Raw genomic sequence first — 24,483 nt, forward strand, 5'->3', positions numbered from 1 at the left:
ACTGGGTGGCTAAGTTGGTTGGAGGGTTGTCCCACACCCCAGAAGGTTGTGGGTTTGATTCCCCACCTGGGAACATATCTAGGTTATAGGTTCAGTCTCTGGTTGGGGTGTACACAGAAGGCAACTGAATGATGTTTCTCTCACATTGAAGTTTCTCTCTCTCCCCCTCCCACTCTCTCTCTCATTATAAATATATCCTCAAATGAGGATTAATATATATAATATATAATATAATATAATATAATATAATATAATATAATATAATATAATATAATATAATATAATATAATATAATATAATATATAAATACATTATATATATATATATATAAAGGAGAAGGTCCAGAATAGCCAACACAATGTTGAAGAAAAAAATCAGAGGACTGGCACTACCCAACTTCAAGAGTTACTCTAAAGCTACAGTAATCAGGACAGTGTGGTGTTGTGAAAGGACAGTTGTTGAACAGCGGAACAGAACAGAGGGTCCAGAAACACACCCATATAAATATATTCAACTGATCTTTAACAAAGGAGCAAAGGCAACACAATGCAGAAAAGACAGTCTTTTTGACAACTGGACATCTACATGCAAAAAAATAAATAAATCTAAACACAAATTTGCCCTGGCTGGAGTGGCTCAGTGGATTGAGCACAGGCCTGTAAACCGAAGGGTCAGCAGTTCAATTCCCAGTCAGGGCCCATTCCTGGGTTGCTGCCAGATCCCCAGTTGGGGGCATGTGAGAAGCAACCAATGGATGTTTCTTTCCCTCTTTTTTCCCCTCTCTTCCTCTGTCTCTAAAAATAAATAAAATCTTTATTAAAAAAAATAAACAGACTTTACACCCTTTGCAAAAGTTAACTGAACATGTGTCATAGACCTAAATATATAATGCAAAACTACAAAACACCTTGAAGACAACACAGAAAAAAATCTAGGTGACCACTGCTATGGCAATGACTTATTGGATACAACACCAAAGGCATAATCCATGGAAGAAATAATTGATAACTTGGACTTACTACAACTGAAAACTTTTGCTCCAAAAAGACACTGTCAAGAGAAATAGAAGACAATGGAGAAAATATTTGCAAGAGATATAGCTGATAAAGAATAGATATCCAAAATACACAAAGAACTCCTAAAACTTAACAATAAGAAAACAGAAATTGAAGTCACAAATGCATGGAAAGATAATACATGCTTATGAATTGAAAGAATTAATATTGTCAATATTTGCATGCCATCCAAAGCAATCTACAGGCTCAATGCCATCCTTATTGAGCTTCCAGTGGCATTTTTCACAGAAATAGAACAAAACCCTAAATTTGTATGAGACCACAAAAGACCATGAATACCAAAGAAGTCTTAAGAAAGAAAGAAAGAAGAGCAAAACTGGAGGCACCACACTCTCCAATTTCAAACTGTATTACAAGTCTGTAAGGATCAAAATAGTAGTGTGTTGGCATAAAAATCATCATATAGATCAATGAAGCAAAACAGAGAGCCCAGAAATAAACCCAGGCCTATGTGGTCAATTAATACATGGTCTGGCAGAAGTAACACTTGCTTGAATGTGGTTGGTAGGGTACATGAATGTCTTGCACAAGGTGGGCAGCAATTTTAACATTTCACCTAAAATGTCATATGGTGTGCTCAAGTGTGATATTGTTAGGTTACAGAATTACATGTTTATGACTCTGTAATAAAAAGGGGACATTATTTGTGCCAGGCCCTGTATATGGCCAAGGAATAGGGTTAAAGACAGTCTGTTTAATAAACGGTTATTATAAAATTGGACAGGTGCATGCAAGAAAATCTAACTGAACCAGCACCTTACACCACACACAAAAATAACTCCAAATGAACTAAAGATGTGAACATAAAACCTGAAACTATGTAACTCCTACAAAAAAGGATAGACAGTAAGCTCCTTAATATCTTGGCAATGGTTATTTTTGATTTGACACCAAATGCACAGGCAACAAAATAAAAAATAAACAAGTGGGGCTATGTCAAACTACAAAGCCTCTGCACAGCCCGGAAAACCATCAACTAGCATCTTAACACTACCCAAAAGGAAAACCCAAAAACCATATTCCGTGCTCCCAAACAAGTCTTGTTTTCATGAGCCCAAAACGGTGAGGCCCCAGTGAATCAACAGGAAGGCGGTGAGCAGGCAGCAGTCACTTCTTGGCAATAAAAGAGGCACTGTCTGGAAACTGTGTCCAGTACACGCTCCAGGGGAGCTCTCTCAGCACCTCAGTAGAAGCCAGCCATGTCCAAGCCAGCGGGGACATCATCTGGCTCTAACCCAGGAAAATGCCTCCCTGAAATACCTGGCAAATTCCACAGTCGCGTGAGATGTAGGTCATCCTCTGCTGGACTACAAGAATCCTCATAGCACTAAAGGATGACAGCTACAGCTTTCTGAGGTGTCAATTCTTTTCTCATTTCACCATCATGTTGTTCATTCTGCTGCTCTCTTCTGAAATCCCTCTAGTTTACCCCAATTTCAAGAGCTCTATTTGGCCTCCTCTGTAACAAGACATGTGCTCAAACACAGTTACTCCTGGGGCTTCGCCAACAGGAGACAAGAACAAGCTTCAACTTTCCCCCAAAGATTATGCCCCGAGTGCATCCTCCTGGAATGGAAGGGTCTGTGTCTCCCATGCTAAGTCAATGTACACAACTGTGCTGGGGAGTACCCCTTCTCAGGACCAGGCAGGAGGCCACATTTCCATCACCAGATGGGAAGGGAAGTTATAAGGGGCTCCGTACCCCAACAGAGGCTGGAGATGAACCTATCTGGGGGACCACCCCATCCTGTTTGCATGCCAGCTCATTTTGAAAGAATTTAAAGTTGCTTAAAACATTAATAGAGTTGGCAACACGACATAGAGATAAATGACAAAAACGGGAAGTTGAGGGGCTAGGATCTTCCGGATTAGGAGTGGGGAAAGATGACAGCAGTTTCATGGTCTCCAACTTCCCCTTTCCCACCTCATTCTTTCCCTTCTTTACTAGTTCTCCGTGAGTCAGTTCTCTTGTCAAAGTAACCAAAGGTCCCCGCATTGCTAAATTCAATGGCCAGTTCCATCCTCTCTTACTGGGGCCACTGGCAGAATTTCACAGAGCTGACCACTGCCTCCTCCCTGGAAAATATTCCATCTTTGCTTTTCCTTTTTGCCAGTCCCTCCTTCTTTCTGATTACTTCAACCTCTCAGTTTCTTAAAATTGCAATGTCCTAGAGCTCAGTTTTTGGAACTCTTCTTGTCTATCTACCCTTAGCTCTGATGGATCTCGTCTTGTTTCACGGCATTAAATATTATTATACCACATGCCCACTACTCCCAAAATTTAATCTATAGCTCAGACTTCTTCCTTGAACTCGAGACCCATATATCCGACTGCCTACTTAGCATCTCCACTTGGATGTCTAATGCACATCACAAAATCAAAACTGTCCAAAATAGAACTCCTGGTATCCTAGACCAGATCTGCTCTACTTGTAGTTTTCCCCATGTGAAGACAACATCCTCCCTGGTATTCACATCAAAAATCTGAGAGTCATCCTTTACTCCTCTCTCTGACTCACTTCCCACATCCAATCCATCAGAAAATCCTATTGGCTCTACCTCCAAAATATACCCAGGGCCTGACTCCTTCTCACTGACCTATCTCCCTCACCCCCACCACTTTAGTACAAGCCAAGATATTACAGTGGTCTCCTAACTGGACTCCCTGCTTCTGCCTTTGCCCCTTTCAGACTATTCTCAGTACATGAGCTAGTGTTATCCCACTGAGATGTAAGTCAGACCCAAGTCCTCAGAAGGGTGCTACCTGATATGGCCCCTGGCACATGTCCAGCATTTCTTCCTCATCCTCTCCACTCAAACACTCACTACCGGCCACCCAACCTCCCTGCTTTTCCTTGAGCATACCAGGCTCCCATCCACCTTCAGGCCTTTGTACTTGCTTCAGATTCACTTCCCTTTACCTCCTCTAAGCCTTTGGTTACATATTTTTTCAACGAGGCCTTCCCTGATCACCCTATTTAAAACCACAAACTGCCTCAACACCTTTACCCCTTTCCTGTTTTATTTTCCCCACAACACATCCCCTTCTAATACACTGCATAACTTACTGACTTATTTTGTTTATTGTATCTCCCCACATTAGAATGAATGTTCCATGAGTGCACTTTTTTCCCCTATTTTTCTTTACTGCTTAATCTCTGGCTTTTAAAACTGTGCCTAGAATATAGTAAATAGTTCCGTACGTAAGTGTTGGGTGGAGGGATGGATGGATGGATAGATGGATGGAGAGAGTGAACAGCAAAACATATGCTTCAACTGCCAGATTCCTGAAGGTCCCAGAGGAGGAAAATGTCACAAATCCAGTGAAGTAGAATGCATCATTCAAGACACATAACTTCCCACATTTTCTCTGCCTATTTAATTGCAATGCTAGGTCCTAAAATGAAATGCACACAGAATCAATAGAATTAGGCAAGTCTTAGCTGTGCCTCAATCAAATAAGCAGGCTGGGGAAACACTCACAATTATAGGAGTCTAGAACATCAGGATATGACTCCCATGGTAGAGAAGGGGGCTAGAGGAAGAGTCAACCAACTAACGGTAACCAACTTTTCCCGAGTCTCTCTGATAGACACTGCACTAGGCTCTTTGCTAAGTTCCTCTCACTAAATCCTTCCCACCCAGGGAAGCAGATATTATTACCCCCATTTCACAAACTTAAAAAAAAATGTTAAATAAAACTGAAGTTCAGAGAGATTAAGTTGCTTGCACAAGCACAAATACACAAAGTCAGGATTCAAACTAGGTCTATATAAATAAAAAAAATTCTTGCTCTTTCCACCTCAAATGATGAACTAAACTTTGAATGTTTCAGGCCAATTCCCCCTGCCTACTCATTCATCATTCTTGGTCTCAGTAGATCCAGAACCTAGAACTGGGGCAGAAAGGACAAGAAGAAGAAAAAAAAAAGAAACTAAAACTGAGCTTTTGTTTCTTAGTTAATAATAAAAAGTATCCAACAGTATAAAAAGAAAGGCTGAAACCCGACACCTTCCAGTCGGTTTTACTTATGTACACACGCTCATGTGCTCACCAAAAAACAAACAGTAGGAAAACCAATATTAAACTTACCACAATTTTACCTTCACATAAATCTCTCACAGGTCGTGAGTATCAAAGACATGCTGCTCAGTGGCTGACAATCCTGGCAGATGTGGCTTAATGTTCAAGAAAGACAAGCATATTGCACCAGCATCAGCCTTGCAACAGCCCCAGAGAAATTTCTTTTCTTCCTCCCACTCACGTTTCTTCCTGCCAGTGGCCTCCAACTCCACCCAATTTACAGAAACCTGGCCCATTAACACCCTGCAATTAATGTCATGAGACACACAAGTCTGACTGTCGACCTTCGGATGCTCAGAAGATACTGTCCTTTGCAATCAAGGAGGGACTACTGAGTCACAGTCAGCAGGTTTTTTAAGCATCTACAAAGTAGTCACACTCATTTACTCCCTCTTTCACCAGATCGACTTCCTGATTAGTAATTTGTAGAAATTCTTCTACCAATTAACTTAGGTGTCTAGTGTGTAAGGGCAGTGACATTAGAAGGCTCCCACAGGGAATGGGCCCGCCAGTGACTTTGCTTCTGTCGTGGCAGTCAACCTACCAACCAACTAGATTACACCCACTTTCTTCCACCCAAGGAAAGTGGATAAATACTCCAATATGCACCCTTTAGCTAAGCTGCATCTATCAAGACTAAGAAAACCCAGAGGGAAATATTCTCAATCTTCTAAATCATTATTGCTGCTTTCAGCATTTGGACCCACAAACCAATAAGAATATTTCATAGTTCTTTCTTAAAAAATAAGACCTACTAGAGTGTGTGGGGTATGCACCTATGAATTGGAATCTAGGTGCCATAAAACAAAGTAAACCAAAAAGGCTTAAAAAAATGTTTATTTCAAAGGAAAGAGGTATCACATGGTGACAAGACCTGAATTACCATTTTAATTATAGGCTCTAAATCAGTGTGAAAATTGTTCTAGGAGAAGAAAAGAAACCTCTGAAAACCTCCTATTAAAAGAGTTGGGCCCTGGCTGGTGGAGCTCAGTGGATTGAATGCAGGCCTGTAAACCAAAGGGTTGCTGGTTTGATTCTCAGTCAGGGCACATGCCCGGGTTGCAGGCCAGGTCCCCAGTAGGGGGCATGCTAGAGGCAACCAAACATCGATGTTTCTCTTCCTCTCTTTTTCCTTCCCTTTCCCTCTCTCAAAAAATAAATAAATAAAATCTTAAAAGAAAAACAAACCCCCTTTTTAAAAAATCAAATAAAAAAATAAAAGAGTTGAGCCCTGGCTGTTGTGACTCACTTGTTTGGGCATCATCCTAGGAACCAAAAGGTCACTGGTTCTATTCCTGGTCAAAAGACATGCCTGGGACTTCCAGTCAAGATGGCAGCATAGACAGACATGGTTCACCTGTTCGCACAACCACATCAAAATTACAACTAAAATATAGAACAACTATTAATTAGAACTGTCATAAATTGAGTTGAATGGAAGTCTGACAACTATGGAATTATAGAAACCACACCTATTCAGACAGGTAGCAGGAGCACAGACACAGAACAGGCTGGTCCCTCATACACGTGTGGTGGATAAAGATTCAGGAGGGGTATCTCAGGAGCAAGGAGTCCAAGCCCTACTCCAGGCCCCCTAGCCCAGGGGTCCAGTGCCAAGAAGTCTCTACAACTTCTGGCTTTCAAAAGCCAGCAGGGTATGAGTCAGCAGAAGAAACTGCTGGAACCCCAATCAGTTCCTCTTAAAGAACCCACACACAGACTCACCTACTCAGACGCACTCCCTCTGAGCTCCAGCACTAGAGTAACTGCTTGAAAGGCACCAGTCACATACAAGGAGAAACTAAAGTGTCTAGCATCGAGGTGAGCAGAGGCCTTTGTCCCTTTTCTAAACCATCCAACCACAGAACTGCCAAGCTGGTGTCATATCTGAGACTCCATCAACCTGGCTAACATTCTTTGACCCACCTAGGAGATCTCCAGAGACTCTGTCCCATCCAAGATGCTCTTCCATATGAATGGCTGGTCTTGGCTTATACAGTAAAACTTCTTAAATCCTCTCAAACAGGCAACAGCTGGCCTCAGTGAGCCCCTTCCCTAGCAATAGCATCAGCCAGCCTAGATTCACAGCTTGGTTTTGCCTTGGAATCTTCAAGCTCAACACAAGTAGCAGCCATCTCATATTGCTCTATAGCTCAGGCAGGGTGGCCCCAGGAAAAACACAGGTGGGAGCTGACCTTGGCCTGCACCACCTGGGAAGCCCCAGGGCCAACACACCCAGTGAAGAGCTACAGACCATGTTGGAGAACCACCACCTTGCACCTGCACAGCTGATGCTTCACATACAGAGGAGGTGGGTTTAAGTAGTCACAGGCAATCCTTATAGTTGACTGGCCTGGGTAAATCCCTCCTATTGATCTGCCAACAGCAACAACATTCAACTACAAGAGGATGATGTACTCAGCCCACATGAAGCGTGCACCTCAAGTACCCATCTTGAGTGATGGAGGAGGCTGTGCCACTGAACCCTATAGGACACCTACTACATTAGGCCACACTACCAAGACACAGAGTCAAAGCAGCTCTACCTAATATATAGAAACAAACACAGGGAGGCTGCCAAAATGAGGAGACAAAGAAACATGGCACAAATGAAAGAACAGATCAAAAGTCCAGAAAAAGAGCTAAGCAAAATGGAGATAAGCAATCTGTCAGATGCGGAGGTCAAATCACTGGTTCTAATGATGCTCAAGGAAGTTAGTGAGGACTTCAACAGCATAAAAAAGATCCAGTCAGAACTGAAGGATTCACAAATTGAAATAAAGAACAATTTATAGGGAAACAACAGAAGAGAGGATGAAACCAATAATCAAATCAATGATTTGGCTCATAAGGAAACAAAGAACAACCAATCAGAACAACAAGAAAAAAAATTTTAAAAATCAGGATGGAATAAGCAACCTCTGGGACTTCAAGAGGTCCAACATTCACATTATGGGGGTTCCAGAAGGAGAAGAGAAAGAACAAGAAATTGGAAATCTATCTGAAAAAATAATGAAAGAAAACTTCCCTAATTTGGTGAAGGAAACAGACATGCAAGTCCAGAAAGCACAGAGTCCCAAACAAGATGGATACAAAGAGGCCCACTCCAAGACACATCATAATTAAAATGCCAAAAGTTAAAGATAAAGAGATAATCTTAAAAACAGCAAGAGAAAAGAAGTTAGTTACCTACAGGGGAGTTCCCATAAGATTGTCAGCTAATTTCTCAAAAGAAATTGTGCAGTAACTTCTGGCCAAGAATGAGGTTCGGGTAGATACACTTGTCTCCCCACAAATTTAAAAACAAAAAATAGCCAGAACTGCCAGAAAATCAAACTACATGGAAGTCTGACAACCAAGGAGTTAAAGATGAAACAATCACTCAGACAGGTAGGAGGGGCAGAGACGGTCAGCCAGGGCAGAGAGGACTGGCGGCAAGGTGTGGCTGCAGGACTGGGTGTGCAAGGTGGTCTATGGCAGACCAGGTGGTCCCACATTTACATGCAGATTAACCGGGAGGAACAACTGGGGAGTGAGACACACTGAGCAACCCAGGGTTCCAGCGAGGGGAGATGAAGCCTCAAAACTTCTGACTATAAAAACCTGTGGGGATAACAGTGGTGGGAGAAACTCCCAGCCCCACAGGAGAGTTAGTTGGAGAGACCCACAGGGTCCTAGAATGTAAAAACCTACCCACCTGAGAATCAGCACCAGCAGGGCCCAATTTACTTATGGGTAGCTGAGGAAGTGACTGAAAGACAGCCAAGAGGTGAGCAAGTGGCATTATTTCCTCTCAGACCCCACCCTATATACAGCACCCAACAGAGCAAAATGGGTGCCCCACCCTGGTGAATACCTAAGGCTCCACCACTTACTACATAACAAGTGCACCAAGACAAAAAATATGGCCCTAATGAAAGAACAGATTAAATCTCAAAAAATAGAACTAAGTAATGAAGAGATATCCAACATATCAGATGAAGAGTTCAAAACACTGGTTTGAATTAGGATGCACATAGAAATTGTTGGGTATGGTCCCAAAATAGAGAAAGGCTATCTAAGTGAAATAAAGGAAAATGTACAGGGAACCAACAGTGACGGGAAGAAAACCTGGACTCAGATCAACAGTTTGGACCAGCAGGAAGAAGTAAACATTCAGCCAGAAGAGAATGAAGAAACAAGAGTTCAAAAAAATGAGGGGAGGCTTAGGAACCTATGGGACAACTTTAAGCACTCCAACATTCAAATAATAGGGGTGCCAGAAGGAGAAGAGGAAGAACAAGAAATTGAAAACTTATTTGAAAACATAATGAAGGAGAACTTCCCCAGTCTGGAAAGGGAAATAAACTTCCAGGAAGCGCAGAAAGCTCAGAGAGTCTAAAGAAGTTGGACCCAAGGAAGCACACACCAAGGCACATCATAATTACATTACCCAAGATAAAAAAGGAGAGAATCTTAAAAGCAGCAAGAGAAAAGGAGACAGTTACCTACAAAGGAGTTCCCATAAGACTGTCAGCTGATTTCTCAAAATAAACCATGCAGGCAAAAAGGAGCTGGAAAAAATATTTGAAGTCATGAAAGGCAAGGACCTACATCCAAGATTACTCTATCCAGCAAAGCTATCATTTAGAATGGAAGGGTGGATAAAGTACTCCCCAGATAAGGTCAAGTTATAGGAGTTAATCATTACCAAGCCTTTATTATATGAAACATTAAAGGGACTCATCTAAGAAAAAGAAGGTGATCAAAAACATGAACAGGAAAATGACAACAAACTCACAACTATCAACAACTGAACCTAAAAAAAGTACAAGAACAAATACAAACAAAGCAAACAACTAGAACAGGAACAGAATCACAGAAATGGAGATCACCTGGAGGGTTATCAGAGGGGATGGGGAGAGGGAAGAATGGGAGAAAAGGTACAGGGAATAAGAAGCACACATGGTAGGTAGAAAATAGACAGGGGGAAGTTAAGAATAGTATGGGACATGGAGACGCCAAAGAACTTATGTGTATGACACATGGACATGAACTAAGGGGGGAAATGCTGATGGGAGGGTGGGTGGAGGGTGAAGGGGAATAAAGGGGATAAAAAAATGGGACAACTGTAATAGCATAATCAATAAAATACATTTTTTTAAAAAAAGAAACTTTGCATGCTAGAAGGGATTGGCAAGAAATATCCAAAGTCATGAAAAGTAGGGGCCTACAGCCAAGACTGATATCTCCTCAGCAAAACTATCATTTAGAACCAAAGGAGAGATAAAGAACTTCCCAGACAAGAAAAAACTGAGGTAGTTCATCATCACCAAACCATTATTATATGAAATATTAAAGGAACTTATTTAAGAAAAAGATCAAAACTATGAACAATAAAATAGCAAAAAATACAAATCTATTATCAATTGAATCTGAAATAACAAACTAAGCAAACAAGAATAATAGAGAAAGAATCAGGGATACAGAGATCATTTTGATGGTTGCCTGATGAGACAGGTGGTGTGGGGGAATGGGTGATGAGGTGAGGGGATTAAGAAGTACAAATAGGTAGTTACAGAGTGGCCATGGGGATGTAAAGTACAGTACAGGAAGTGGAGTAGCCAAAGAATTTATACGAATGACCCCTGGACAGGAACAATGGTGTGGAGATTGCCTAAAAGGGTGAAGAATACTGAGTGGAGGAGGGCAAAGAGGGAAAAATCAGGACAACTGTAATAGTCTGATCAATGAAATATAATTTTTTTAAAAAATGACATGCCTGGGTTGCAGGTTCAGTCCCAGGGGACACATGCAGGAGGTAGCCAGTCAATGTTTTTCTCTCTCACATCCATGTTTCTCACCCTCTCTTTCTCCCTCCCCTCCCCCTCCCTAAATAAAAAAATAAAAAATAAAACATTTTAAAGAGTTGGAACATTTTTTAAAAAGAGTTGAAACATCAAATCAATGAAGACAAAAGAATGGGCAGCAGTTTCATTAGATGCTCACCTGGATTCATAAACTTAGAGGAAAGTGGTGAAAAAGAACCTCAATATTATTTTCTCACTCTTGTTAAAATTTGAATGACCTAGAAAGAGTAGAGGCAGAACTAGCTAGCTACATGATTGTAGAGCCCAGAACAAAATAAAAATGTGGTTTTTATACCTTGTTTACAAATTATTAAGAATTTCAAATCAGTGACATCAGAGCATTAAACTGAGCATGAGGCCCTTCTAAATACAGGCTCTGTACAACTGTGCAGGTTGCACACCCATGAGCTGGCCCTGCAGACAGGGAATTTGTCCCCTGGGTATTTGAAAGAGACCTGGAGGGAAACTATGGTGAAATTACATTCTCTTATCCATCCTGGGTAGAGTGCCCTGAAAAGCTCGATGACCCTATCTTTGCAGGGTCACTGAATGCTGGTATCACTTATAGAGGAAATAAGTAATTTCTCTCATCAGGTATAATCCTGAACTGGACTTTCACAAACATGCCTGCTCCCCCAGAAGATCCAAAAGTGCTCTGCTCCTATAATTGAAGATTGGGCAAAAATAATTTAACTGAATTAATCTGGAAAGATCAATCTTGCAAGAGTAGAATGCTTGGTGGTAAAAATTTTTCCGTGTTTTTTGGGTAGAGAAGAGATTTCTCTACCCTATTACATTGGAAGAGACTTCTTTGGTCATCATCTTAGTAATAGTTGGATTATTTAAGAATTAATTACAAAAAAATATAAGACCCACCCCCTATGGCCAAGGGGAGTAAGTTATTACTCTTCAACTAAATTTCCAACAAAAATGTTTGAGAAGAATGGCTCGGTCACTTTTTTTCCCTTTCTTCTTCTTCTTCTTTTTTTTTTAATTGATTTTAGAGAAAAGCAGAGAGAGAAAGAAACATTGATTTGTTGTTCCACTTATTTATGCATTCACTGGTTGCTTCTTTTATGTGCCCTGACCAGAGATCAAACCTGCAACCTTGGTGTATGGGGACAATGCTCCAACCCACTGAGCAACCTGGCCAGGGCCTCCCTTTCTTCTTCTTATTTGGCTTTTCCCCTTTTTCCTGTTCAGGGCCTCAGGGAATTTATTCACTGAGGGCCTCAGCAGGTTCTACCCTTTCCACCCACTGCTACACCCAATCAAAATCCACTTACCTTATGAACCAAACAGTAGAGGACAGTTGTCCTCTAACAAATTAATTTTAGGAATGTGGTTAATGATAACCAGTGGAGAATCTCATTTAAATCATGAAGTCTTTCCTCAAAAAGTGCCACGTAAACAACTGCTTTCTCCAATCACTAGTAAAATGGTCTTTTCCATAAGAATAAAATGTCCAGGCCCTGACCAGCAAGGCTCAGTGGGTTGGGCATCATACCTAAACCAACAGGTCACCGGTTCAAATCCTAGTCAGGGCATGTGTCTGGGCTGCAGGTGAGGTCCCCAGTTGGAAGCGAGAGAGAGTGGTCTTTTTTCCTGTGGGTGTTTCTCTCACACATTGATGTTTCTCTCCCCACCTTTCTCCCTCCCTTCCTATCTCTCTAAAAATAAATATATAAATAAAATCTTTTTTTAAAATGAATGAAATGTTCAGCCAAGGCAAGCTAACTTGCTCACCATTCCTCCAACTGAACTTAGATCACAGAAAAAAAAAACTTACTCACCTTTACTGCTTTTTTTTATTCAGCATGGACTCAGAAGTGCCCTTAATGAATTATTTCTCAAACTCATACCCACAGGAAAAAAAAAACAAAAAGATGAACTTTGGTTTGGGGATAGTAGAGGAGAGGATATTTCTAAGAATCATTTGTTAACTGTTAAAAAAACAAGACAAGAGTCCAAAAATGGAGTTGCTCATACTAAGCCCCATGCTACCACATCAGGCCTTAATTGCAGTTTTGTCTCTTCTGGAAATAGAATTTTGAACCAGTCAATCAGGAATTGCCTGATCAGTACTAGCTAGGTTAATCTGCTGATAGACCCCTTCCATCCCATAAAGGAAAGTATTTTGTAATAACCAACTCCCTTTTTTTGTCTGGTATAATCATTTCCTTTTCCTATCCCCTTCTGCCTAGGAAAGTCTTTCATTTTGTAAAGCTCCTCAGCCCTGTCTGGTGTGGCTCAGTGGATTGAGTTCTGGCCTGCAAACCCAAGGGTTGCCAGTTTGATTCTCACTTGGGGCACATGCCTGCATTACAGGCCAGGTGCCCAGTAGGGGGCATGTGAGAGGCAACCACACATTAATGTTTCTCTCCCTCTCTCCTTCCTCCCTTCCCCTATCTCTAAAAATAAATGAATAAAATCTTTTTTTTCAAAAATTAAAAAAGCTCCTCAGAGCTCCTTTCTATCTGCTAGATTGGATGCTGTCAAACTCACATCAATTTTTGCTCAGATAAACTCTTTCAAATTTTAATATGCCTCATTTATCTTTTAACACAACTGAAACATGGAAAAATGAACTGATGATACACCAAACAATGAGGGAGAAATGGTACACTTCGAGCCTACAGCTTTTCCTGAAAATTTACTTTTCAGCCCTTATCAAGTGTATAATTAACAATATTCCATCCCCAAATCTGACAATATGCTTCATGATTCAGTGCCATCTGTGACTGGTAATGCACCAAAAGAAAAATTCAGAGGCTTAAACGGGGCTCAGAGAGAGGCAACGCCGTCCTCCATGAAACACAGGGCCACACTGTCCAAGGGCAGGATCAGGTGGTTTTCAGTGACAGCCCCAATCCTTTGTTTTCACAAGAACTAACTTCATGCCAGTGTGAGGATACCCCAGAATCAAAACATCCCCTCCATTGACTCTTCCCATTCCTAACTTTTCAAAAACTTCTTCTTTCAAGATATTAGTGGGGAAATTGGGTTCTTTCAATTTAAAAAAAAATTCGCTACAGTGGTATATAAATTCTATTTCCAATCCCAAAACGAAAAGACCCACAGAAAAGGGGTGGGGTGAGGGGTATCTTATGGGACCCTCTTCTGAATCCTGTGCAGTTTCTGTGCAGAAGAAGCCCTGGGGAAAGCCACTGACAGAGGGCAGTCTTGGGCTTGGGAAGAAAGTGGAGTGACAGTAAAGGACAAAGACAAAAGTGGGGGAATGGAAATAAGGCTGAAATTGAGACAAAGCAAAAGGCTCCTGCCCCCTCCAGCAGTTTCACGTGGTCAGGCTGATTCTCTGGTGGAGAAAATCGACTCCCATCTGAGAGCCAATCAGAATGCAACCACTTATCAAGGGCATAGAAAGTTTCATCCACTCACCCCACCCTCTCTCACCAACATAAATCATAAATAATTTTAAATAACGCCAAAGGCAAAAACAGCCACATTTATCACAATTAACTAAACAAGGATTAGATGATATCAAGTGTTCTGTGCATTTCTCTCTGGAAACCATAATCTTTGTCTTGATTGCATCTTCCAAGTTGGCTGATGGCCCCCGATAAGCTGAGAAGTACAGAAGGCAGTCCTGAGCTCATCAGACAGAGCCAGAAAACTCTCCCCGTGCTCACTGATCTCTCTCTCACTGTCAATGGAAAACACCAGAGAGGAAAGGAACCTCCTCCAATCAATGCCAGGTTGAAGGAAATTAAAGTGATACACAACTCTGTCTACAATTTAGTCTTGCTGTTATTGTCATCACTGTTATTATTGAGTACAGCAAGTGAATCCTTTCAGCCATGAGAAACACTATGAGGATACTGACAAGCATTTATCTCTACATTCCAGGCATAGTATGTTCATCATTGGGAATAAAAGTAAAGTCTTCTGAGTGACCAGATTAAAACCTGTCCTGTCCTCCTAGGGGCAATAGACAGGCCAGGCTTAAAACTTGGAGCTCAGTTATGGATGCCCAGTGCTTTAAGCCTGTGCATGACCCCAGAGTACCCCTCTCTAACCAACCTTGAACCTCTGGTTAAGAAATCATGCTCAGATTTGTCAGCCTTGGTCACAGTCCTAACAGAACGTTGCTGACCTAACCCCTTGTATATATCCTGTTGGGTTTTAAAAGCTTCTGGTTCTGGCCCTTGGCTTAGCCTGCCCCCTTAGACCTGTCAGCAGATCTTGGCCTCCTTGGTTTGGCCCTTACTGCTCACTAAGGCTTTTGATTCTGAGTCATCTATTGGCTTCGGAAAATTAGCCCCACTTTCCCCCAACCCTCCTACTCCATTACCTCCTACTCCTTGCTCCAAACCTTAGTATACATGATGCCCTTGGGCAATATTACCCTCACCTGAGTTTCCCTACCATAATCCAATGAGGAGGTTAGAATTCTCAAACCTAGGAAAAAGCATTTTTAAAAATGAATGATATGCCATGGCTGGTATGGCCCAGTGGATTGAGTGCCAGCTTGTGAACTGAAAGGTCACTGGTGTGAATCCCAGTTAGAGCACACTCCTGGGTCACAGGCCTATTCCCCAGTTGGGGACATGCCAGAGGCAACCAATCAATGTCTCTCTCCCTCTTTCTGCCTCCCTTCCCCTCTCTTTAAAAAATAAATAAAAATAGAACAATAATAGACATCAAAGAAGAACTGTTATCTCAGAAGCCAGGGTAAGTACCAGCACAGACCATGGTCTGCCCAACTCGAGCATATCATACACGGTGGGTCACACTGAAGGCCTCAGCTGGCTTTTTAATGGTGCAAAGTGGGCATGAACGTGCAGCTCCAGGACAGTCAGGGACAGTGCACTTCCCTTTTAAACACAGCCATCTTTCTATTCCAAAGCAGCAGACGTTGTGAATTTTACCTTATTGGGCACTGGGTATATTTTTATTGCTGTAAATATTCTTGTGCTCTGTTCTAGGATAAGTAAGTAACTCAGAAGCAGTTTAATCCTTTAGGGTGTTTTGGAGGTTCTTTTTAATGATTTATTAGGCATGTCTGGAGGAGTGCTCAGTACAGAGCTAAGTATTCTCCATGAATGAGGCAAGACCAGACCGGCCTCATTGTTCTACGGAGTAACCCATGAACTGTGAGTTTTCCATCTGGTTGGACAGAACAGGCAACACTCCTGGACCTCTGTGAGTGCATTGTTCCCTACTCCCTCCCTGGCGCCTCCTTCCTTGAGCCTCCCCATCTCCCTTCTATCCCACCCCACAGCCTCCCCTCCTCCTCACCCCCCAATTCCCCAGGAGTCTCCTCACCTGTCTGTGCTAATCAGTACTTTGCTGAATACTTGAGAGGACTTTCTGCAGATCTGTGGGCCCCTTTCTCCCCGTGCAGCTATCTCATTTCTGGTACTCTGTTCTTTGAACTCTAGTCAGCCTGGTTTTCCTGGGATCTTAGAACCATCTCCTCGACTCAGGCAGTCTGAGTTCCACCTGGGTTGCCCTCCCTAGGTCTCGACCTGAAAACACTCCCCACTTGGTAAACTGGAGTAGTCCTAGCACTCACCTCTTTACTTCCAGTTTTTGAGAGAATATTGCTCTTCATTGACTAGAGGCCAGTGCTTCAGAAATCGTTGCTTCATATATTCTACCTGATATACTTTACTATTTCAAGCAAAAGGACAAATGTAGCCCTGTTACTCCATCTTGGGCACAAATAGAGCTTTTAAAAAATTCAGTCAATTTTACACCCAATACCAATATTATTACTACACAGAAAAGATACCACTTTAACCTGCATTTTTCAAAGTGTCTTGAACCTCCTACATCAGAATCACATACATGCTTAACAAAAATGCACATTCCTACATCACATCCCCAGATACACTAAATATAAATTCCGTGCCACTAAAATTTGAGAATGTTGCTGTTACCATAACAATTCATTAACAAAGGACAATAAAATCCTCTTCTCCTAGATGGGAAACCACTAGACTAAGGAATGGATTAAAAAGTCAAGGAGAACATAGAAAGGTCAGCTGAAACGATGTTGACCCCAGTCATGACCCTTTGACATCTCTTCCTGCTGTAAAAGCATGCATCTTAGAAACCATGACTCCCTGTGGCTAAATGAAACATTTAGGATCTAGCTACTCCCTTCTCATTCACTGCAAAGGTAGTACGCCAGTTGAAGACTGGAAAGCACGGGTAAGGAATCTTGGCTGCCTCCACACAAGGAGCCCTCTGGGTGGCAAGCACCAAGGGCCACAGCCAAGGCAGCCTGGAAACTGTTGTGCTGGATATGAGTTTCCCCCTTACACATTAAATGCAGTCATGCTCCCCACCAATAAATCTTCTTCAATAGTAACAACAATCACACTATCCAATCTTTTATTCCCCAGTCTCCAGAGAAATTGGAACGACCTCTCAACCCCCTTGACTCACAACAGTCTCATTTTCTGGGGGACGAGACAGAGAGCTTATGGAGCAGCTAGAAGGTGTGAACAGAATACAAACGCCTTTATGCTGAGCTCATCAGAGAAGCAGTAGGTTACAGTACACGAGAAGAAATGCTCACGAATCTTCTCTGGGACTTGGCATTGGCCATCTCACTCATCCTGAAACTAGTAGGAAATTTCTTGTTACTAGAGAACGTTCATGAAAGCACTTGTCCATGCTTGATACAAATAAAACAAAAAAAGTTATCTCACATCCCAAATCATTCTCTACTTAAACCTACTTTTCTATCCAAAGTCTGACTATATTTCACTAGCATTTGGGGAAGAGTGGGCAAGGTGGAGATGTGGCAGCTGGTGAGTCAACATAGGCAGAGCCAAAGTACCTAGAACGTTCTGGGCCATGGCAAATATCTACATTGATATTTTAAATGCAGTGGGGGTGTAAGGAGAAGTTGGAAACTTATGTATATATTTTTAAAGATTTTATTTATTTACTTTTTAGAGAGGGGAAGGGAGGAAGAAAGTGAGGTTAAGAAATATCAATGTGTGGTTGCCTCTCCAGAGCCCCACACTGGGGACCTGGCCCCACAACCCAGGCATGTGCCCTGACTGGGAATCAAACCAGTGACCCCTTGATTCTCAGGTAGGCACTCAATCCACTGAGCCACACCAGCCAGGGCCTTATGCATATTTTTCACAAATTATCCTGGTTGCTTTGTGGCAACAATGAAAGCAAGGAGAGCCCTGGGACAGTGCTAGTGAAACCATGGTCTTGGGGTGAGTGCTGGCCAGCAAAAGGTTTACAATCTGCATCAACGTAAGTGTAGAAATTGACAATAAATGTTTAGAAACTTTAAAACCTATGAAAGTAATTTGATACTGTTGCAATATCCAACCAGGAGTTTGTATGTATTTACAAACACAGTAGGTCTCCTTGGACTGAAGGAAAAAAAGAAAACCAAAACCTAACTGGTCCTGTATTACCACGGATTGTTTGAGACACCATCGCAATAATGCAGGCCAGGGGTGATGGGGCAGATGAGGCACAGAAGGGATGAAGCATTTCACCCTCCCAGTATCACAGAGGATGGAGAGAGGAATCTAGATAAGGAGATTGGTGTGCACAGTGATACCTCTACCTCTGCTGACCTGCACTAGACTCAGTTACTTACCAACGCTCTAAAAAGTGGCAGCCAACAACAACTGCTTCACTCCTGAGGAGAATAATACAAGTGGCATAACTGTTAAGAGCTCAGAGAGTAGAATGAAGCTATTGTGTGTCTGAATCCTGGTTTCACCAAACATTGTGTGTGACCTTGGACAAGTTACTTAACCTCTCTAGCCCTCAGTTACCTCATCTGTATAATGGGAATAATGATGGCCTCTACCCATAAAGTGTCCATGAAGGTAAATTGAGAAGAACCCTGAAAAGAAGTGACACCGATAGTTGTTCCTGCACCTTTCTGTGAAGAATGAGCTTTAAAGCATGATCGTAGTTCCATAATCCCTCACCTCCATGGAGCACACGACAGTTTACGAAGCCCCGTCACATACTTTACTTCAATAATCCTCCCTTACAAGTAGGAACAGACGGGTCCAATTTTCTGATGAGGAAAATGTGTATACGGAAGTTCCCAAACTTGTCCCAGGAGTATGAGATTTTGATTCATCTGTCTGCTGCCTCCATTGCAAACTAACTGCTCAAGAAGTCATAGAAGCAGTAAGAAAAAAAACAAAATCACCCTGCCCTTCCACAGCCTGTCCTTGTGCCCTTAGTGCACACAGACTGAGGGCTGAGCAGGGAAATAAGCCATGCCGCAGACTGGGAGACCGGGCATCAGTTCTCCTCAGTATCTGCTTAAAGGCCCAGTGCTTCCAGGACTGTGACCCAGTGCCTCCCATTCTTCCTCAACACCACCTCTTCTCCCCCTTGGTACCCTAGCTCCCCTGGCATTTATGTTCAAGGGTCAGTTGTGCCCTGATTTTTGGTGTAAGCATTTTTTTTATGATTTTTCTTCTTCTCTAATGTGTGTAGTATTACTAAATTTTCATTATTTATTAAAAACACTGGGACCCTAAACTGTCCTAAATGTGCTTCTTAATACCATATATCTCTGTATTTTGCCATTTCCTCTCTTTCTTTAAAAGTTTTCAATAACCACCAGTCTGAATTACGCCTGGCATGCAGGGAGAGGGAAAGCAACAATAAAATAATTAGAGAAAAACTCCCTGAACTAAAAAAAATGTTGAGTCTTTAAATTGAAAGACACATTAAAAGACAATAAAATGTTTTTTAAGAAATAAGAATCCATACCTATACATATCAAAGTGAAATTCAAAACCTTATTTTTCTTATATTTAAAATGTAGGAATAACAATTTAATGTAAGGCTATTTGGATCTAAGGGATGTCTTATATTTTTATTTCTTAACAGTTTATTTTATTCTAAATTAAAATTATTTCATTATTGGTGATATGGAATACTTCCCCAAATTTTCTTTTACTATTGTAGTTCACAAGAGATAATATTAATCATAATAACAGCCAACACTTATAAAATACTAGCCAGGTTCAAGGCATAGTACATGTTATTAAAGCCCCACAACCATCCCCTTTATAGAAATGACTGAGAAGTAATTTTCTGTGAAGCAGGTCATTAGTAAATGCCTGCAGGTGTGTCTGAGAGGACAGGAGAGAGGCAGCCTGTGGGCTCAGGCTCTGAACCCAGAAAAACCCACACCAGAGGCCATACTCTTGTCAATATCTCATGCTACTTTTATGTAGTATATTTACATCATCCTAACACCCCTCTAATCCTATAGTTGTCTCATTTTAAAGATTAATCACAGGCTATTTTCTAAGCCCTTGCACCACAGTTTCATAGATTTATAAGGTTAAAAGGAACATATAGAAACATTCATTCCACTTTCTATAAGTAAGACATATGTTTATTTTTTCATTTTAAATCATTATTTTTTTAATTACAGCTGACATAAATTATTATATTAGTTTCAGATAGTACACTGCGGTGATTAGACATTCTAGAACTTACTAACAATCACCCTGATAAATCTCACACCCATCTGATACCACACACAGTTATTAAAATGGTATGATCTATTTCCCATGCTATACATCTACCATTTAGAATCTGAAATCGATTTCACTATATACAGAGCCTCCCTTCGATCAAGAAAACAGTCTAAAATGAATCTGTATCTACCAGTCTGTCTCTAATCCAGTATTTTGATTTTTAGGTTCATTTGTTGATAGATAGGTACTTACTGACATTTTATTGTCCTAGGTTGTAGGGTCCTTGCCTTTCATCACTTTGAATATTTCTTGCTAATTCCTTCTTACCTGAAAAGTCTCTGTTGAGAAGTTGGTTGACAGTCTTATGCGAGCTCCCTTGTAGTTAACTAATTGCTTTTCTCTTGCTGCTTTTAAAATTTCTCCTTGTCTTTGATCTTTCAAATTTTCATTATGATGTGTCTGTGTGTGGAACTCTATGGGTTTACCTTGTTTGGGACTCTCTGCACTTCCTGGACTTGTATGTCTATTTCCTTCACCAAGTTAGGGAAGTTTTCTGTCATTATTTTTTCAAATAAACTTCCAAATTCTTGCTGTCTCTCTTGCCCTTCTGATACCCCCGTGATGCAAATGCTGGACCTCTTGAATTTGTCCTAGAGGCTGCTTACACTATCCTTACTTCTTGGGATTCTTTTTTCTTCTTGCTGTTCTGACTTGGTGTTTTTTGCTTCCTTATATTCCAAATTATTGATTTGATTCTCAGCTTCATCTACTCTATTTTTTATTCCTTATATTCTTTTGAAATAAAAGATACAAGTTATCCTTTATTTCAGTTAGTGTATCCTTCATTTCTGACTGGTCCCTTTTTATGCTGTTGAAGTTCTCACTAAGTTCATTGAGTATGTTTATAACCAGTGTTTTGATCTCTGCACCTAGTAGATTGCTAGTCTCCATTTTGTTTAGTTCTTTTCTGCAGTTTAGTTCTGTTCTTTCATTTGGGCCATGTTTCTTTGGCTCCTCATTTTGGCAGCCTCCCCATGTTTGTTTCTCTGTATTAGGCAGAGCTTCTATGTCTTCCAAGCTTCCCAGAGTGGTCTAACATAGTAGGAGTTCTGTAGGGTTCCATGGGTTCCCCAGTCACCCAAGCTGGGAAACCAAGGTACACAATTCCTCCACACACACTTTGGGCTGTATACACCCTTCTCTTGTAGTTCAGCTTTGATAGCTGTTGGTACATCAATGGGAGAGATTTACCCCCAGGCTGATCAGCTACAAGGACTGGCTGCAACTACCAACCAGACCACTGACCACTGACTTCAACCACCATGGAGAATCAGCTACACAGAGACCCACCTCACAGAGCAGGACTTACTTCAACAGTCCACCCCTTGAGTGTGTCTCTTGTGGAGGTGGTTGGGTGGTGATGCTTCAACATGGTCTGAAGTTGTCCACTGGATGCACTGGCTCTGGGGCCTCCTGGAAGGTACAGGCCAAGATCAGCCACCATCTGTGTTCTACTCAGAGTCACCCAGCATGAGCTACATAGTGATCTGCAGTTGCTTGGGTTTTTTTTGCTAGGCTTGGAGGTGCCCAGGTGAGGCCAAGCTGTGAACCAAGGCCAGCTGTTGCTAGTGCTGTGCCTGGGGCCACCTTAGCAAAAGGTACAGGAAATGCTGAGGCCAGATGCTGCTTGTTTGAGAAATTTTAGGAAAATCTGAAGCATGGGCCAAGACAGGCCAGTAGAATAGAAAAGCCACTGGAAACAGCTTGCGTGGGCCTGAAGGTTGGGTGGTGCAGAGCCTCAGGAAATCACCAGGGCAGGGCAGACAGTGTGAGTCAGGTGGATGGAATCTCAGATATGACACCCACCTGCAAGTTTTGTGTAGGGAGGACCCATCAAAGGAACAATGGCCTCTGCCAGCACTTCTGTCTGGGAGAAAGCTGTCCCTCTTGCTCTTGCCCTGATGCCAGACAATTCAGTTCCTCCCTGTATGTTTCTGTTGCTTTTCAAGGTGCAGGAGGTCAGAGGGAGTGAGTCAGAGTAAGTATGTTCATGGGCCCTTTAGAGAAACTGCCTGGGAGTCAAGCAGCCCTTCCTTCCCTTCGGCCTCAATCCCTGCTGGTTTTCACAGCCAAAAGTTATGGGGCCTTCTCTTCCTAGCACTGGAACTCTGGGTTGGGGACCTGGTGTGGGGCTGGGCTCCCTTGCTCCTCAGGGGGAACCTCTGCAACTAAGGTACCCCTTCCAATTACTATTCACCACATGTGAGTGTGAGACCAGCCCCATTCTGCAACTCTACCCTTTCTACCAGTCTCCATGTGGCTTCTCTTTAATTTCCTAGTGGTAGGACTTCCATTCAGCTCGATTTCAGGTAGTTGTGAATGATGTTTGTTCTGTAGTTTATTTGTAGTTTATTTGTAATTTTGATGTGGTTGTGGGAGAAAGCGAGTACTGCATTTACCTACACAACCATGTTGCCTGGAACTGAAGGATGTCTTTTAAATTTTGGGGGAGTATTTAATAATTCCAATATTTTGATATTTTAATCTAGTCTAACTCTAGAAGAATATTTTAGGAACAAATATACTATTGTTTTAAAAACTATTTACTACCTGAAATTCAGAAATATTTTTTCTTTTATTAAATTTATGATGAATTAAATATACTTTTTACTGAAAATGTAACTGGTGGTGGAGTTTGAGCTAGAGAAAGAGGTAGGTACCACCTCTCTGCACAAGGAACTAGGTCTATTTAGCCCCCCACCCTCTGAGTTGTTAACTCGGATCATAAAATGGACTAATTATATTTTCAGGTCATTAAAGGGGACTGCAGTTACTTCCTAAACACCTAAGTTGCTTCCAGGAAATAACCACAGCACTGAGGGAACTTTGGCTCTAAAAAACAGTGCAGTTGTAATATGGTGAGAAAGAGTTCACCTTTCAGTTTAGTTAAATAAATGTTTTCATGGGAATTAGGCCTGGAGATGAAAGGGGAACCTCTGTAAACATCCTCGGGAAGACAAGGTTCCCATACAATTTATTTGTTGCTGTTTTTTTTAATTGGGATATAATTGACATATAACATTATATTAGTTTCAGGAGCACAATATAATGATTCAGTATATCTATACATTGCGAAATGATCACCACAGTGAGTCTAGTTAATTAACATCCATCACCACATGTGGTTTGCTTACTTGTTTGTTTAATTATGACCTATGAAGAGTCTTCTTCCAACTGTGATTGTCTGGTCCAGCTCTGAACATTGGGAATAAAGGATAACAGCATAAGTATAAGGGTCCTTACCTTTGGCTTGGAAACTCCTCCCATTAGACTAGTGGTTCTCCACCTGGGCCAAGCATCAGATCAAACAGAAGGGCTTTTCACAGATTCCTGGCCCCATTCCACACCTACTGTAAAAGAATCTCCAGGGGTGGGAAAAGAGCAGGCATATATTTTTAATAGCTCCCAGGTGATGCAGCTGCACAGCTGTAGTTATGTACCATGATACTAAACTGTAGAATTCTCAAAGGAAGTATGCTATCTTTCAGAGGCAGCAGGAACATTTAATGAAAGGAACACTAAAAACAGATAAATTTTCAAATTACTCACTTATGAGATAGATAGCAAAATTTACCTCTCTGAATACCAATTTCCTTAGGAAGTTAATACTACTTTTCTAAAAATCAATTTTCTCATCTATTAAAGGGAATTTTTAAAATGATATATATATATATATATATATATATTAGAAGCTATAGAATTTCACACACCATGGAGAAAGGTAAGGATATCTTACTCACTTCCTTGCCATGGGATGTGCTGGTCACTTTTTATAAGGGAAAAAAAAAACCCACACAAATGACCTGAATAGACACTTCTCCAAAGAGGACATACAGATGGCCAATAGACATATGAAAAAATGGTCAATGTCATTGATCATCAGAGAGATGCAAATTAACACAACAATGAGATATCACCTCACACCTGCTAGAATGGCTGTCATCAGTAAATCAA

At 41.4% G+C, this 24,483-nt stretch overlaps 1 protein-coding gene across 4 annotated transcripts in view; it reads right to left on the bottom strand.

Annotated features, from left to right (window-relative positions):
* The window catches only part of TMEM45A (transmembrane protein 45A), an 84,287-nt gene that overhangs the window by 50,233 nt on the left and 9,571 nt on the right, over window positions 1–24,483 (bottom strand). The window contains exons 2-3 of one of the 4 annotated variants that reach the window (XM_045851987.1): window positions 23,773–23,891; window positions 21,839–21,942 (exon numbers count right to left, since the gene is read on the bottom strand). The exons of 2 other annotated variants lie outside the window; for them this stretch is intronic. In XM_045851987.1, the coding sequence (XP_045707943.1) occupies window position 21,839 (1 nt within the window). In that variant the 5' untranslated portion in view covers window positions 21,840–21,942; window positions 23,773–23,891. Of the gene's footprint in view, window positions 1–5,168; window positions 5,308–21,838; window positions 21,943–23,772; window positions 23,892–24,483 lie in introns of those variants that run through there. One more of the 4 variants, XM_045851988.1, reaches the window with a different exon arrangement.

Source organism: Phyllostomus hastatus, unplaced genomic scaffold (assembly GCF_019186645.2).
Source record: "Phyllostomus hastatus isolate PE091 unplaced genomic scaffold, TTU_PhHast_1.1 phas_contig_86, whole genome shotgun sequence".
Lineage (NCBI taxonomy): Eukaryota > Metazoa > Chordata > Mammalia > Chiroptera > Phyllostomidae > Phyllostomus > Phyllostomus hastatus.